Raw genomic sequence first — 15,578 nt, 5'->3', positions numbered from 1 at the left:
TGCTATGTAACTAGGGGAAATATCGGGGGACCAGCTCTGCATTCTGGGTAAGAAAATGTCACCACCTAAGTCAGGTGAGATTTCTGACACGTCCCCTTGGCGGTATTCATCCCCCACTTGCCTGAACAGGCTTCCCGTTCATGGGGGTGTATGTGTGGATTTTGATCACGTTGGACGTAAAGACCATTGCCAGTCTACCAAAGTGTTACTTACATATTTCTATATTTTAGTTTTATTAATTGGCGTTCTTAAAAGGGACTGATTTCCTCTGATAACAATGAAGAACGTGGGCTGAAGTCAGGCCAGGAGATCCCACTTTGTTCTTTTTTAAATTATATTTTATTGTATTTTTTCAGTGTTCCAAGATGCATTGTTTATGCACCACACCCAGTGCTCCGTGCAATACGTGCCCTCCTTAATACCCACCATCAGGCTCACTTATCCCCCCAGCCACCTCCCCTCCAAAACCCTCAGTTTGTTTGTCCACAGTCTCTCAAGCTTCGTTTCCCCCTCGGATGGCCCACGTGTGCAGTGGAATATTACGCAGCCATCAGAAAGGAGGAATGCCCAATTTTTGTCCCCCACTTTGTTCTGAGGCTCATGGTGCTGAGTTGCTCTTGGGGCAGGGGCGTGCCTTCCTGGCTGAGGTCAGGGATAGCAGCTCTAGGTAGCCCTGTGAGCTGACCGAATTTGTCTTTGGGACCATTATCTGTCTGGGTTTCCAGCCATGATGACCGTTTTCTTCTTTCTCTCCTCCCTGCCTCCTCTCGGCACGGCTGGCATTTAAGCAGGCACCTCTGGGTACGTACCCACTTTTGCCCTAAGCCAGCCACGGCCTGGCCCTTTTTGCCCCATTGTATAAGTAAGGCTCATACAGAAATGGTCAGCAGACTCTCCCGGTAGAAGGTGGGACAGAATGTTCCCAGCTCTGTATACGCAATAGGCATGACTCTTCATCACAACCTGACTTACGGACACTGTAATTTGAATTTCATGTAATATCCATGTCCCAGAATACTCTTAACTTTCATCTTCCACCTCCACTATTTTTAAAAATACAAAAACATTCTTTGTTCCTGGGTGGTACAAAGACAGATGACGCCCTAGATTTGGCCCTGGGGCCGAAGTTTGCCTCCGGTGGAGGACAAGAATTTGTCTGGTTCTGCTTTTTGCTTTCGGTCTACTACTCTGGTGCCTTGCGGCATAAGGCGTAGGGATGAGGGAGAACCCGTTCCTGCTGTGGAGAGACACCAGAGATTGGCTGACATGGGGTACAAGCGATCCTCTGGCTGATGGAGCCATACATGTCCATCGTGGTGGCTTGGAAACCTTAAAAAAACCCTGTCATCCCCACAGCAGCCCCTGAGATGGTCGGGATCGTGAGAATTCCTTTTCCGCGATTTGCAGATACAGCACAATAGTTTTCTAGGGCTGCCTTAGCGAAGGATTCGCTGGGCGTTGTGAGCACCAGGAATGTGTTGTCTCGTGGTGTGGAGGCCGGAAGTCTAAGACGGAGCGTTGGCAAGGCTGGTTCTTCCTGAGGCTATGAGGGAGCATCTCCTCTGTGAGTCTCTCCTGCTTTTGGTGATTTGCTGGCTTTTTGTGACATTCACTCCAATCTCTGTCTTCATTCTCATGTGGCGTACCTCCGTGTGTGTGTGTGTGTGTGTGTGTGTGTGTGTGTGTCTGTACCTCAAAATTTCCCCCTTTGTAAAGATTCCCATCCCATAGGAGCAGGACCCACCCTGAGGACCTCATTTTAATGCCATTACCCCAGTAAAGACCCTATTTCCAAATAAGGTCACATTCTGAGGTCCTGGGGGTTAGGGCAAGACTCCAACATAGGAATTTGAGGAAGCACAGTTCCATGTATTAATAGGGGATGTGGAAAGCCTGGTTGAGTGTCTTGTTGGTGATTGTCCTGGAGTGAGAACGTAGGACACAGCTGTCACCTCTGTCTTTGTATGAATATAGTTTCCCGTCAAAATGTCATGAGCCTCTCACTGTTTATGCCCCCAGATTTCCAGACCTTCTCAAGTAAGGTAAACTCTCCATATCTGTGTCTTCAGCTGAGACTGGAAGCTGGTAAAACGGCTACTGGCAGACGGACAGGGGACATCGGGCTGCGGGTGAAGACAAGGCGTGTTCAGAGACTCCCAAAGACAACAGAATTTTGTGTTCTCCGAATTGCTTTTTGACAGTTTGGTGGTTCCCATCCACTTTGTCCATTGACAGCCCTGATGTTTCATGACACAAAATCAGGGAGTTGGGCATCTTCTAGACTTGGAACTTGATGCCAACTTGATCATCCCACATGAAGTCCTGTGGTTTCTTCTGGGGGCCTTGGGGACTAGGGAGTATGGCCACTCCCTGGGGATAGCAGTGCTTGGTCCAGAGATCATGTCTGCTTTGCCTCTCAGGAGCGCTGGTCTTTGTGCGGAAACGTAGGACATTCAGAGGTCGACCACAGAGCTAGGGGGTTGGAGAGGGACCAACGGGTCCTTTCCACGTAATCCATTCTCCCCTGGACCTCACTGGTGGGACCATTCACAGCCAGATCCCCTTCCCTCCCTGAGCTCCCAGCACCAAGTTGCCAAAGGGTTCCGTGAGTGTGTGTGTGTCCTTGTGTGCCTGTGCCCCCACACTCCCGTGCCTGCCCAGAGTCCAGCATGACTGTCTGAGTCAGCTTGTTGGGCAACATTGGGTCCTCCCATGTTAGGTATGAGGTAAGAGTTGACCCAGTCACCCCTAGTCTGGGGAACCTGCCAGAGACTCACGGGATGAAATTAAACTCTACCTAACTGATCCTTTGGAAGGAGCAAATGGCAAGCCCCAGAGAGCTCCCAGGGCCCTTCCCTCAAAATGCTAAGTGACTCAGCCCTTAAAGCAACAGGGAATACGAGTGTTGTGGTTAGCTCTTCATAAAGAAAAAACCTGGCAACTTTTTGTGGTTCTGATGACGTAGCGGTCTGCAGTTTCTCAGCAAACGTGTATTCTTGTGGCTGCGAGGGAGGCTTTGGGCAGCCTGGGGGTGCAGGAGGCCGAGGCAGGGAATACGGGATGAGGGTGGGGGTGCTCCTCCAGGGAACTCGGGGCTTGCCGCTTCCTGACCACCTGGCTCGGCACGGGGGGGGGGGGGGGGGGCACACAGACCAGAGCAGGGGAGCAAGGCTCCGCAGAGCTGGCATCCGTTCAGAATGCTTCAAGAGATTCCCACGACCCCAGCCAAGATTTGGGGGAGGGGTGGGGAGTAGGAAAGGAGGCACCCCAGTTTTATATAGGCTGGTGTTGTGACAGGAGGGATGACTTAACAATCAGAAAAAAAGAAGTGCTCTACGTCATGTTCTACTCACTGTGGAACAGATCAGCAAGAGAAAAGACGGGACACACAAGCCCCCGCAACCCTCTGCTGAGAAGCCAGGTCTGCTAATACTGTCACCGCCTCCTGTCCCTTTTCAGCATGTTCCCCCTCTTTTTAACACGAGGAGAGCTCTCAAGTGGCATCGATCTTCCGAGTGCCACAAGTGTCTGGACGAATATTCGAGAGTCCCACGAGTCTTCCTCGGACCCACGGGTAGCAAAGCAGACAAGCACGTCCACGGTCAGCGCACCAGCTGGACCGCAGTATCTTGTTCCCCATGTCTTGAACATCCCGTCCCCAGCCCGGATCTTTCTGTCTCCTTTGGGATCTAAGTCTTTTGTTGTGTTTGCATAAACATTCTTGAGCGTTGGTTGACTTTGATGGAGCTCTTCCCTTTGCCTTTGCGATTTTGGATGTCGCTTGTGCCACGTTCTGTTCCGTCTCGAGATTAACTGTGTCCATGACGCATTTTTCTCTTGGCTTCAGGTTGATTTCTTTTCCTTTGTGCACACCTTGCTGTACATCTAGAGTCCGTTTTATTGTTGAAGCCCCGAAGTGGGGGGTCAGGGGGAGCAGCGTCCTGAAAACTGGCCAGCCGCCCCAGCGCTCTTGCCGTCGCATGGGAGATACCCGTTTGGAAGAGGGTCTGTCTGTCCCTGCCATCTGTTCTCAGGGGAGGGGGCCGGAACGTCGCAGGCCCGGTGACCCTGATTTGGGGAGGGCATCCAGGATGCAGTTTCAGCCTCACGTTTCACCACGTGATTGGGCCAGGAGGCCGGGGGGGGGGGGGGTCCGGCATGGTGACTGTCAGTCCCGCGCCATCCTGGGGTAAGGGATCCTTCACAGATGTGGGCTGCGTAGCGTCCCGTTGGTTGAGTGGGGCTGGACGCTGCTCCTGAGTGACCGGGAGTCGTGTGTGAGGAGGAAGCCCCGCTGCTGGCGGGGAGACTGGGATGCATCCCTGGGGTTCAGGCACGAGAGGATTCTGTCGAATGGCCAGGCTCTGTAGCAGAAGTGACTGCAGGTAGGGGAGACACCGCCCTGGGGGAAGATAGCAGAAGAGCCGATAAAAATAGTAAATAAAATAACAAATAAAAAAAAAATAGCAAGTAACAGATTAAAAAATGGCAAATAAAAATAGCCTTGTTGCAGGCTGTGATACAGGTCTGTGTGAGAGGTTTTCTGGGGACGCGTGTGCTTGGGGTCTGTGTCCCTGGAAGGCCAGAGCCAGCCTCTGAGACCCCAGGGGAGGCCCTGCCTCCTGTTCTCAGCAGCAGGGAGCCCGGAGGAGGCAGCATCTCATCCCTGTGCACAGTCTGAGAAAGGAGAGGAGGGGAGGGGAGGGGAGGAGAGGGGAGGAGAGGAGAGAGTGGGAGGGGTCTCCAACGCCCGTTCCAAGCCAGTCCCTTCCTTCTGCCGGCCTTGCTCCTGCAGCAGTGATGGAAGGTGCATCTGGGGCCACATCGCCGCGCCCACCACTGTCCCCACCTTATCGTGTGAACATTGCTGAGGGCATAGTTCACCCTAGACGTGGAAGAAGGAAAGTGCCATCATGAGGTGTCGCTGACCAAGGCTCTGAATCCCACATTCCCCTTCTGTCTTGCAGCATCTGCCTTCTGTGGATGGGAGGACAGGTCCTGGGACTTGCACTCTGACGTCAGGAAGCGGGTGGCCTGTCAGAGGTAAGCTGTGCAGCCTGGGTGTTGGAAGAGCAGCTGTTCCCACCTGCTGTGTGTGGAGGCCACTGTGTTATGGTCAGAGTGCAGGGACTCCTGCAGGGAGATGGGCCCCGTATGCCCACACGGCAGTTCCTGAGGGAGGAGTCACTTCCAGAAGCTTCTTGGCCTTTTACAGCTCTGCAGACCTCTCCCTCACGGCTCTGTCTTCACATCCTTGTCAGCTCTCAGTTTCCCCAGCCTGGGAAGGTCAGATGGCACCAGGGACTTCCCTTTCTGGTGCCACCCAAGGAATATCTGGCTCCACCAGAAGACAGACAGGCAGCTAGTTCTCTGCCCTGACAGCCATGGGGCAGAGCCGGGGTTGGCTGTCCCTTTCCTGTTTGCACAGAGGAGTTAGTCTTACAACAGAAGAGGTTATGAGCTCCCAAACAGCGGCCACCAGCGATGACGTGCAGATTGAGAGAGCTCCGTGTGGCGGTGGTAATGGCTTGCCTACGCCGGGACTCGGGGCGGGCGTCGGGCCTGGGAACACAGTGGCAGACTGGGCATCCTGCTGCAGCCAGGAAAGAGTGAATGGTGGCCTCATAGCACGTCCCCAAGTATTTTCTTGGCTGTTCTTTTTTTCTTCTTCTTCTTAACTGTTTACTATTAAAGCGCAGTTGACATGCAGCGTTATGTTAGTTTCAGGAGTACATCGTGGTGATGGGACAAGTCTGTCCTAGGCTCACTGTGGTCCCCGTCTCATTTCACCCAGAGGTGGATGTTAGCGGCTCTGGGTTCTTTCTCCCTTGACCAGTGACAGAACATTCACCGCAGTGGGGCAGCCTTCTGGGGATGAAGAGCTTTCTGTGCCCTTGCCAGGTGAAAGGATCGGATAGAATTAAATGGATCCTCTGCGTACAGTGGGTGGAAGAGGCAGTTCACGAGGAGCCGCTCAGAGGCTGCCTCCTTCCCCCTCACGTTGGAATAACAAAAACCCTTCCAAGTAAAATGGGGAGCTACCCGGATCATTCCAGTTTTTTCCTTAAGTCTTCCGCATCCTTTGTTTGACTTGGGATGGGTAACTGGATTTTGTTCAAGGCTTTTCTCTCCCCACCCTTTCTATCAGGTCTCATTGTCTTCTAGTATCTGCTTTTCAACAGAAAGAATGTTGGGGGTGCCTGCGCGTTACGCGCCTGGGGCCTTTTCAGTAGTGATGTGAGGAATTCAGGAGCTTTGTGGTCCCAGGGTCAGTCCTCTCCACACTGAGGTCTCAAGACTTAAAATACTTCTGCCCTTGCCTTATAAGTACAGCCCCTTGCCCTGGAGGCTGTGGTCTGTTTGGGTTGCGGGGAAACCCAGCGAAAGGCATCCAGATTCCTTGCATTCTTTTGGCCTGGCACCAGCCGGAATGCCAGGATTTCTGAAATCAGCCAGCAGATTCGCAGCTCGGCTCTTTTCTCTAGATAAACTTGACCGACACCAGTGGGTTGTGCAACATACTCGCTATCTGACCCCCAACGTGGTCTCCCCTCTGGGTTTTGATTCAGGGTGCAGCTTGGCGAGTGCGGGCCCACCACCCGGCCAGCCCCGGTGTGCCGAATAAGGCCGGTGGAGGTTCCTGGGTCCTCTGCCCGGGACCCCGCACCTGCTCCAGTAGTAACCTGAGCTGTATTTCTGTGGCTTGCTTTCTCTGGCACTGAACCAGGGTTCTTGGGAGCAGCAAGATGTCTGGGAAGACGAAGCAGGTTGGTTGGATGGGGCCCTCTACCTGGAGGTGACCCAGAATGGTGCCTCTTGTCTCCATCTTGGCATAAAGGGCTCCTGTGAGCCTGGGAGGCTTACTTTTACCTGTTCTGGGGGAGGCAGGTGGTGGAAGACGTGCCATCGGGCTGAGATTTTAGGAGAGTAGACATGTGTCCTAGGTCCTATGGCATTTAGAGAACTCATCGACTGGCCGTGGTCAAAACAAGGCATTGTGATACATGCAGCCAATTTCTGTGCCCCCCCCCCCCACAACCCAGGAACATAAATGCGGTTTTCTGTGTGCATCTGTAATATTTGAGATCTGATTTATCTCCAGTTCACTGTGAGGTGGAGCTTCCCGGGGTTTCAGTGTGTATGTCCAGAGTTCTGCCTGATTGTGTGATTTTCTGTGTCCTTCCAGCAAGTCTCAGCCTGTTAGCAATCCCCTTGTTACTTCCATCACAAATCATTCATTAAAACACCTGCTCCGAGGCTGCGGCTCAAGATGGTGGACCAAGTGAGGGAGCAGAAATGAGCCCTACCTTTCTCTTCACTTTAAGACCGGTGTGAATGATTGTGTAACCAGCAGATACCAGAACTTGGCCTCAGCTCCTCAGGGAGCGTGCCAGCCAAGGACAGAGCCCAGTTCCTCCTCCAGGGGAGGCTACAGCTGGTTCCCACAGTTCTGCCAGTGGCTAGGAAGGCTTCAGCCAATTGCCCTCCCCTTTTGTTTGCTCGAGCCCTGGAGGAGGGTCCTATCCTGTCCATTTTACAGATAAGACGTGAGGCTCATTCCCTAAGCCACCCCTTCCTGGCCCACCTCCCCTTATCTGTTCCTGGTTAGACGCACGCCTCATGCAGTCAAGGGTCCCCAGTCCCGTGCTGGCCCAATAAAAACAAATGACAAGCCATGAATGTGAGCCATCTTGCTAATTTTTAGAGGGGACACCAACTTTTTCTCCTAGAACTGTCCATTTACCTAAAGGTCAAGGATCTGATTCAAGAATGAGTTGATCTTAAAGGAAGTTACCCTTTAGCCACCTGGACCCCTCTTCTTTCTCTGGGTAGGGCCCAATCTGGCCAGGTACCCTCGGCCTGGACTATGTGGAGAAGCACCAACGGGGTCTTCTTTTCAGGGGCTACTTTTCAGCCCAGGAATCTCCAGACGTTTCTGATGGGCTGGAGTTTTGGGGGGTTTGTTTCGTTTCGAGGCGAAATTCACATAATATCCAGGAAGCATTTTAAAGTGTGTCGTTTCCTGGAATGGAGTGCCTTCTGCTCACGTCGGTGCTTAGCCAAGCCCCAGAAGAATCCCCTGTCCCCGTGAAGTAATTATTCCCATCACCCCTGCCCCCATCCCCTGGCAGCTACTAAGCCGTGACCTTTGAGGATGGAGCTAGGCTCCAGTCCGTGTGGTGGGAGATCCTGCTGTCAAGACAGAGCGGCTCAGTCCGGCTTGGTCGCCCAGGCCTGCTGGGATTGTCCCTGGCCAGATGCCCCCAAGGCACTGCGATCCTGCACCTGCTGAGGCCTGCAAGACACCCCCAGGGGCAAGGTCTGACCTCACATTGTCCCAGAGGCCGGCCCCCCCAGCCAGGCCTTGAATCTGAGATATGGCTCTGCCAGGTCTCCCCTCAGTGCTACCTCACTCAGTAAAGAGTGCGGTTGAATCTGAGTGAGGTCAGGATCCGGCTCCGTGGAACCCCGGGGAATGTGGACACAGGAGAAAGCCGAGCCTCCCTCCAGGTGCTGAGTGACACTCAGAACGGCATCCGCGTTCGTGAAAGCCTTGTGTGTTAGCCTCCTCGAGACCCGCCCTCTTCAGCCTCCTTCGAGAGCGGGAAGTCTTGAGAACAGATGAGAAATGTTTAACATAACTTGGTTTGGAGATAAAGGTGTGAGTGACAACTCCGCCATTGTTTATTTCAAGAGCCTCCCAATCTCTTGCTGAAACTCGGCTCAGATTACAAAGAACTCCCCAGTCTAATCAGAAAACCCCTCATTTCCCTATCTCTCTGGCTTGACTTTTCTCCTTTATTAGTTCAGTACTTAAAGCCCACGGGGCTTTGGGAAGGGCAGAGTGAATGCATTTTATTCTGGGTGAGAAAAGTTGTCTCTGGGAGCATGTTCCTCTTTTCTAAGTGTGGAAGGATTTCAGTTAGGAGTCCGTGAGCATTTTGCATAAATTAATTTCTTTGGAGCTCGGTTTCCTTGTCTGTAAAAATGGGACCAGTGTCTAGAAAGTTCTTAAAGATGAAAAGGAATTAAATATGATCTCAGACTTGCTCAAGCGGAACAGGAGGGTGACTGGAAGGGTCCAGACCAAGCACTGCGGGCCACGGAGGACCCGGGAAGCAGGATTTGAGGCATGAAGCTGCTTTTCAGGAATTACATGTCCCGTGTGCGCTCTCCACCGCTCCTCCCCACACCTGTGCGCCTGCCCCCTCACCTGGCCCGTGCTGCTCACCCAGCGTGCACCGGGCCCAGGGATGGCCGCCTGCCAGTGCACAGCTCTCCTCGGCGAGACCTGCCTCTGGGCCGCTTTCACATTTCCCAGCTGCCAGCCCTCAGAAGTGGCTTCAGCCAGCTCAGCCTTCTGAGCCAGTCCTCAGTGGTTGGGTCGGCAGGCGGGCTGCGGATTGGCTCCCCTGTAGGGGCGTCCATTGGTGATTTCCTCAGGGGGAGCGTGCAGGGCCGTGGGGGCGTCCCTGGGCCTGGCAGTGACCACTGCTGGTCCTCCTGGCCAGTGAGGAGCTGACCCATGCTCTTCCTCACCTGGGCTTCTATGCAGTTTCCTTTCCTTCCTTCCTTCTTCCTGCCCTCCCCTCCCCACCTCCTTCCTTGGGAATGTGGCACCACCTGTCACTTCGGGCAAGTCCAGAACCTTGCCTTTCTCACCTCTCGCCATCGTGGTGGTCCCAGAGGTCAGAAAAGAGATTAATAAGACCCACTGGCCAGAGTGAATGATGTGGGGCCCCTCCTTCCAAGAGGTGAGCATCAGGCCTGCAGGAGGGCTGCGTGGAGGGCCCATCTGGGTCTTCCTGGCACGCTCTGGTCCTGTTTTGTAGACTCCCATCACCATCAGGCAGATAGATGCAGGTCCAGAGTTCCACTTGTAATGCTCCTGGAACCTCTTTTCCACTCTGCCCACAGCGGGGAAAGCTTTGCATTTGGCAGAAGACGAAGCAGAGATTAAAAAAAAGAAAAAACAAAAAAGCCGGTGTCTGTCCTAGCTCAGTGTCTTCCCGAGGTCACAGTGTCTTCCCTTTACAACCTGGCAGGCAGGGTCCACCCTCTCCGCCCTCCGCCTCTGGTGAGGGTCTGCTCTGCTCAGCACCTGTGCTGTGTGCCATTGCCCTGGTTTGCATGTGAATGGGGATCCCCATCCCCACTCCCATCCACCCCTGGGCCGCCCTGGACTCTGCTCAGTAAACACAACTTGATCCTTTTTCCTTTCTTCCTTGTTGTCACCATAAATCCTGTTTATCTTCGCTGTTTCTGTGGGAGCTGGAATGTGCAGCCCCCTCTCTGCCTTCAGCTGTTAGCGAATTTAATGATCATCCATGGATGCTTAGTCGGCCTGTGGTGTCCTCGGGTCATGCCCATCCTGTTTTGGGCCTTGTTCTGTTGAACATCATTTTTATGACAAGCAGGTCAGGGCACCTGGTGGCTCAGTGGGTTAAGCCTCTGCCTTCAGCCCAGGTCATGATCTTAGGGTCCTGGGATCGAGCCCCACATCGGGCTCTCTGCTCAGCAGGGAGCCTGCTTCCCCCCACCACCCCACCTCTCTCTCTGCCTACTTGTGATCTCTCTCAAATAAATAAAATCTTAAAAAAAAAAAAAGAAGCAGCAGCAGCAAGCAGGTGTTTACCTGGGGTCGGTGGCCTCCTAGCATGGTCCTTCTAGAGGGCCTGCTACAGAACTTCAGGTGCACAGGTGGTTTCTGCAGAGAAAACCTGTCACCCTTACTGCATTTCTGAAAATAATCTGCACCTTCGGAAAAGGCAACAGCTCGACTTGGAAGAAGACCGAAGACAGGCTTGGGGATAAGTGGGAGGTAAGAGGAGCAGGCTAGGGTCCGACAGGGGCACCGAGTGTTTTCTTTAGGCTGGAGTGCTTAGATGAAACCAACATCAAACTGGACAGAAACCAGTTAAATCTTCTTTCCTTCATCTCTTCGTTAATTCTTTTGCTAATTTTGTTAAATCTAGATACTAAATTTGTTGATTTACAGATTGAGGGAGACTTGGCTTACGGAAATTCTTTGGATTGTAGTTGAACTCAGGCTTTCTCAGAGCTACCCCTGATCATCAAAGGCACTCTGCTGGTGGTTAATGGGAACCTAGCATCCAGGTCAAGGGCAGCATCCACAGTACTACCAGGCCATCCACGGAGCCTCCCAAGTCCTTGAGACCATACGGTGCTGATGTCTTAAAGAGGAGTTAATGAATTGGCTTTCAAAGGAGGCTGGTTTTTTGAGTGGCGCACAAGGTCCTGGGGCCCAAGTCAGATTTGGCAAAGAGGAAACCAGGAGGAGAAATGTTAAGTGTGCAGTGTTTGAAGAATTCCCCTGTAGCTTCGTTTCACATATAAATTTTGCACAGCACTTTACAGTTTGCAGAGCTCTCTCCAGATTTGTTTGTGATCTGCTCAGGGGACGGCAGGGCATGCCAGATATTAATTACTAATTTCATCGTACAGGTGAGGGAGCTTTGTGCCTCCGAGAAGCTGGACAGTGATTAGAAGCGAGGCCAGATAGAAGCTTCTGACTTGGCATCATCACACAGGGGTCCCATAGCGGGAGATCTGCAGTCAACTGGTGGAAGGCTAAGCGGGGTTCTAGAATTGGCCATCAGCGAAAGTTGCCCAGCTGTGGCAGAGTCCAGGGGCACCTGGATGGACCTGACATGAGTATTGCTCACCGAATTCCCATCTGGTTTGGATCCCTTGATTTTGGAGGGATTTCATGTAACTTCAGAATCAGCCCTTGCTGCCAGGTCCTAAATATTTGTCAGGGGAGCAGGTTTGGGTATAAGCCACGAGAAATTAGTTGCCCACCTGGGGATGCCAAGTCACCGTGTTAGTGTTTCAGGGAACCATCATGAGTGGGCGTCAGTGTGACCCTGGTGGGCCTGTGGATGGGTAGCACCCCCACTTTGCTGTCCTCCAGTGAGACTGAGCCAGCGTGACCTAGACAGTCTCTTCTGACCAGGGTCTGGCCCCCAAACACTGGACTCGAGGATGGGCTTCGGTTCTGCAGATGCAGGCCTTGGAGGCCAGGCAACCCGTTCATTGATCTCACGTGAAAAAAGCAAATGCTTTGGTGAGCACACCCTGGCTGTGCAGAGTGGGCCCTCTCAGGAGGACCTTTTTGCTCCCACTTGACCAGTGGGGCTCTGGATGGGTGTTGACTAGACTCCAGAGCCGACCGTGTGGGTGGCTGACAGCGATGCAGCCGCACTAACCGACCCTCTGTTGTGTCTCGGTTTGCCCATCTGTAAGATGGGAATGGGAGCTGCAGTTGCCGGCATGTGACGCCTTCCCAGTTCTTGTTGCTGCACATCGTGGGAGTACTGGTTCCCACGTTATGCAGAAGCGTGTCTGTGGGTGGAGCTAGACCCGCAGGGACGGGGCTCGGCTGCCTGCGGGAAGGTGCTGAGTGCACCCATACCCCTGGCCTTGCTCAGCTTGCTTATGGGAATCTGTTCCTGTTTTTGCTTAGTGAGTGGGAGTGGTCCTTAGAGCCCTAAAAAGCACCCAAGTGGTCCCAGCCGGTCCCTGTGCGGGGTCACTGCTGCGGCAGGACACGTGCTTCAGGCTTTTCATCGGTGCCTGCCTCCTGTCTGCGGCTGCTGCTTCGCCCGCTTTTCCTCTTCCTTTCCTTTCCTGACCGTACGTGCGTTCCTTTTGTCCTTTAGTGGGTTGTTGCGGATTATAACTAAGGTATGTCTCTGTGTATACCAGAGTTTTGCTGAAGTTTTGTTTTCCAGGTGTTTCCTGTGCACACAACATTTTAGCCCCAAGCGGGTATGTTTTAAAGTGTCCCGGGGCGCCTGGGTGGCTCAGTGGGTTAAAGCCTCTGCCTTTGGCTCAGGTCATGATCCCAGGGTCCTGGGATCGAGCCCGCATCAGGCTCTTTGCTCGGCGGGAGCCTGCTTCCTCTCTCTTCTCTGCCTGCCTCTCTGCCTACTTGTGATCTCTGTCTGTGAAATAAATAAATAAAATCTAAAAAACAAACCAAAAAAAAACCAAAACAAAACAAAAAGAAAGTGTCCCGATTCCGCGGTATTTAGTAGAATCACAAAGCTGTGCAGCTACCCTGTCTGTCTGGTTCCAAAACATTTGACCCAGTAAGAGACCCGTGAGCCATCACTCGACATTGCCCTGCCTCCGGCTGCCAGCAGCCACTAACCTGCTCTCAGTCGCTCTGGATGTGTCTGTTCTGGAACCATATGGTAATGTGACTTTTTGTGACCGTCTTCTGCATTTTCCATGATGTTTTCTGGGGCCGTCTATGGTGTGGCATGGGTCAGAGTTTCCTCCTTTTTATTGAGAGGAAGACCATTGTGTGTATGGCTGGACACGTTTTATTGGTCTGTTTCTCCGTTCATGGGCACTGGACCGTTGTTGCCTTTTGGTGATTGCCCGTAGCACTAAGACTCATGCTGTTTGGATGTTCTAACTAAAATGCTAAGAGCCATCTTCTCTGGTCTCCCGCCTCTTGGAGAGACCCCAGGCTTTGGATTCCAGCCCCGCACCCGGCTCCCATGCCAGTCCCGAGTATTTACGAAACCTCCAAGACCTAGGACTTGACCTTATTGCCTCTTGATGACAGTCCCCTCATGGTGCTGATCTGAACACACCGTCCCCTTCTAGAGTGACAGCTCAGTCTGTCCCCACCTGTGAAACACGAGGGCAAGGCCCAGGAACCTGCCTTTCACAGAGCCTGCTACACCCTGCTACAGACCCACCTACAGTGGGTCCCCACTGTAGCCGGCTGCCTTGGGTCCACACTTAACCTATCTCCGCCTTTTGGAGGACCCCTCATAAGCCACAGATGTTTGCTGAGCCCCCCTGACAAGCAGATTCTGCAGGTTGGACACCCATCTTACTGGCCAAACGTGGTGAGGGCAGGAATGGAGAGGGGGAGCCAGAGCCTGTTGGCTTTCGGAACAATGCGCTGCTGCAGGGTCCCCACATGCCCGAGCACTTACCTTCCGTTATGCGGCGACACCAGGCCTCCCAAGGTTGTATCACCATGTCCTGGGCAGTGGGGGTGTGACTCCTGGGGGCCAAGGAGCAGGCAGAGCCCCTGCAGCTGTCCAGTTCTCCCCGCTGGCGCCAAGCACTAAGCCCGTCCTGGCCTGGACAGATGGAGGAGACAAGAGAGTGCTGCTGTCCTCTCTATGTTTGGGGAGTGCGCTGGACACCAGCTCTTCCCACCCAGGGTGCAGGTGCAGAAGGAAACAGGACGGCAGGTGGGCTGTGTGGCCTTGGACTTCCCCTCCTTTGTCTCTTCCCGCTTCATGCCCAAACGGTTTTGTCCTCCTCTTCCTTTTTCCTCTCCTTTCCTTCCCTTTTCTTTTTTCCTTTGGAGATGGCTATGCACAGGGAAACCTCAGAAGGGCTACTTGCTGCTTTGGGCCATATCCTATCTAACATTCTCAGGCTTTGGTTAAGAATAGGTCATTCAGAAATCTGCAGAGTAGCATTTTTATGGGAAATAATGCATATTCCCTTTTATGTTTAATGGGTTTTAAGTGTGATACTGAAACATTCCAGAAAGGAACGTGTGAGATGAAGGCAGCCAGTCCTATAGGATGCTCAGGACCAGCTGTCACTGCCCTCCGGGCTCACCTCACTCTGCTTGGCCCCTGGGGGCCGCCAGCCTGGGTTTCTGCTCCCTGAGCCTTCCAGGATCACCCCTCCATCCTGTGACTGTGCCCCGGGGGCCAGAGAAGGGCAGAGACGGAGAGGTAGTGGAGGAGGGCTCTGGGCAGGTGCCGTGACAGCAGCAAATGGTGTGCGTGCCATCACGGCTGAAGGTGAAGGTTTGGGGTACCACGCAACGTCTGTGTGTCCTGGGATGAGCTGGTTCTCCAAATCCGTTCCATCAACTCCACTCATCGAACCTGCTTTGGAGAATTTAGGTTCGTTGTTAGGCTTTTTTCACCAGGCCTGCCTAGTGATACAGGCTTCCTGGTGTGAATTGACATGGTCTCTGCTTTTCTGGGGCTGGAGTGATCCCATACCCAAGAAATCAAGTGGGGGACCAGACTGCAGGCAGTTGGGGTTGAGGGGTTCTAGGTGAGACGTGGGGAGTGGCTGAAGGCAGGCCAGCAGCAGGGGAAGGAGAGAGAGCTGGCCAGGGAGCCGGTCGAGTCTAGGGCAGTGACCAACAAAGTGTGGCCCTGGAATGGGGAGACCAAACCCTGCGTGCACCCTGGTTTTGTAAAGAAGGTTTTATTGGAACCCACATGTGCCCACCTGTTCGGTGTCTGCGCTGTGTTGGCCGTGGGGGAGCGGAGGTGACAAGTGGCTGTAGACAGATGCCCACAAAGCCTGGAAGGTCTGTCCCTTTACAGCAATGCTGGCTTGGGGACACGCGACAGTGTCTGGACACATTACCAGGGGTCACAGCTGGGTTTGGGGCTGCTGCCGGCATCTAGCAGGTAGAGGCTGGGAGGCTGCCAGCCGTTGAGCACGAGGTGTAGAACATCCCCACAGCAAAACCTGCCCAGGCCCCAGATGGCCGGAGCCCGAGGTTGAGGATCAGTGCTTTCCAGAGACAGTCTTCTGTTCCACCCAGAGAA

The 15,578-nt window shown here is 53.4% G+C and overlaps 1 protein-coding gene across 2 annotated transcripts in view; it reads left to right on the top strand.

Moving 5' to 3' along the window:
• Positions 1-15,578, top strand: part of SH3BP4 (SH3 domain binding protein 4) — an 83,024-nt gene that overhangs the window by 31,696 nt on the left and 35,750 nt on the right. For both annotated transcript variants that reach the window (XM_082689787.1, XM_082689786.1), the window contains exon 2: positions 4,968-5,043. Coding sequence is in view for 1 of the 2 variants with exons in the window: in XM_082689786.1 (XP_082545912.1) it covers positions 4,968-5,043 (76 nt within the window). In the remaining variant the exon portion in view is untranslated. The remainder of the gene's footprint in view (positions 1-4,967; positions 5,044-15,578) is intronic.

The sequence above is a fragment of the Mustela nivalis genome (assembly GCF_964662115.1).
Source record: "Mustela nivalis genome assembly, chromosome: 11".
NCBI classification, from domain to species: Eukaryota; Metazoa; Chordata; class Mammalia; order Carnivora; family Mustelidae; genus Mustela; species Mustela nivalis.
This window is presented reverse-complemented; position numbering and strand designations above follow the sequence as displayed.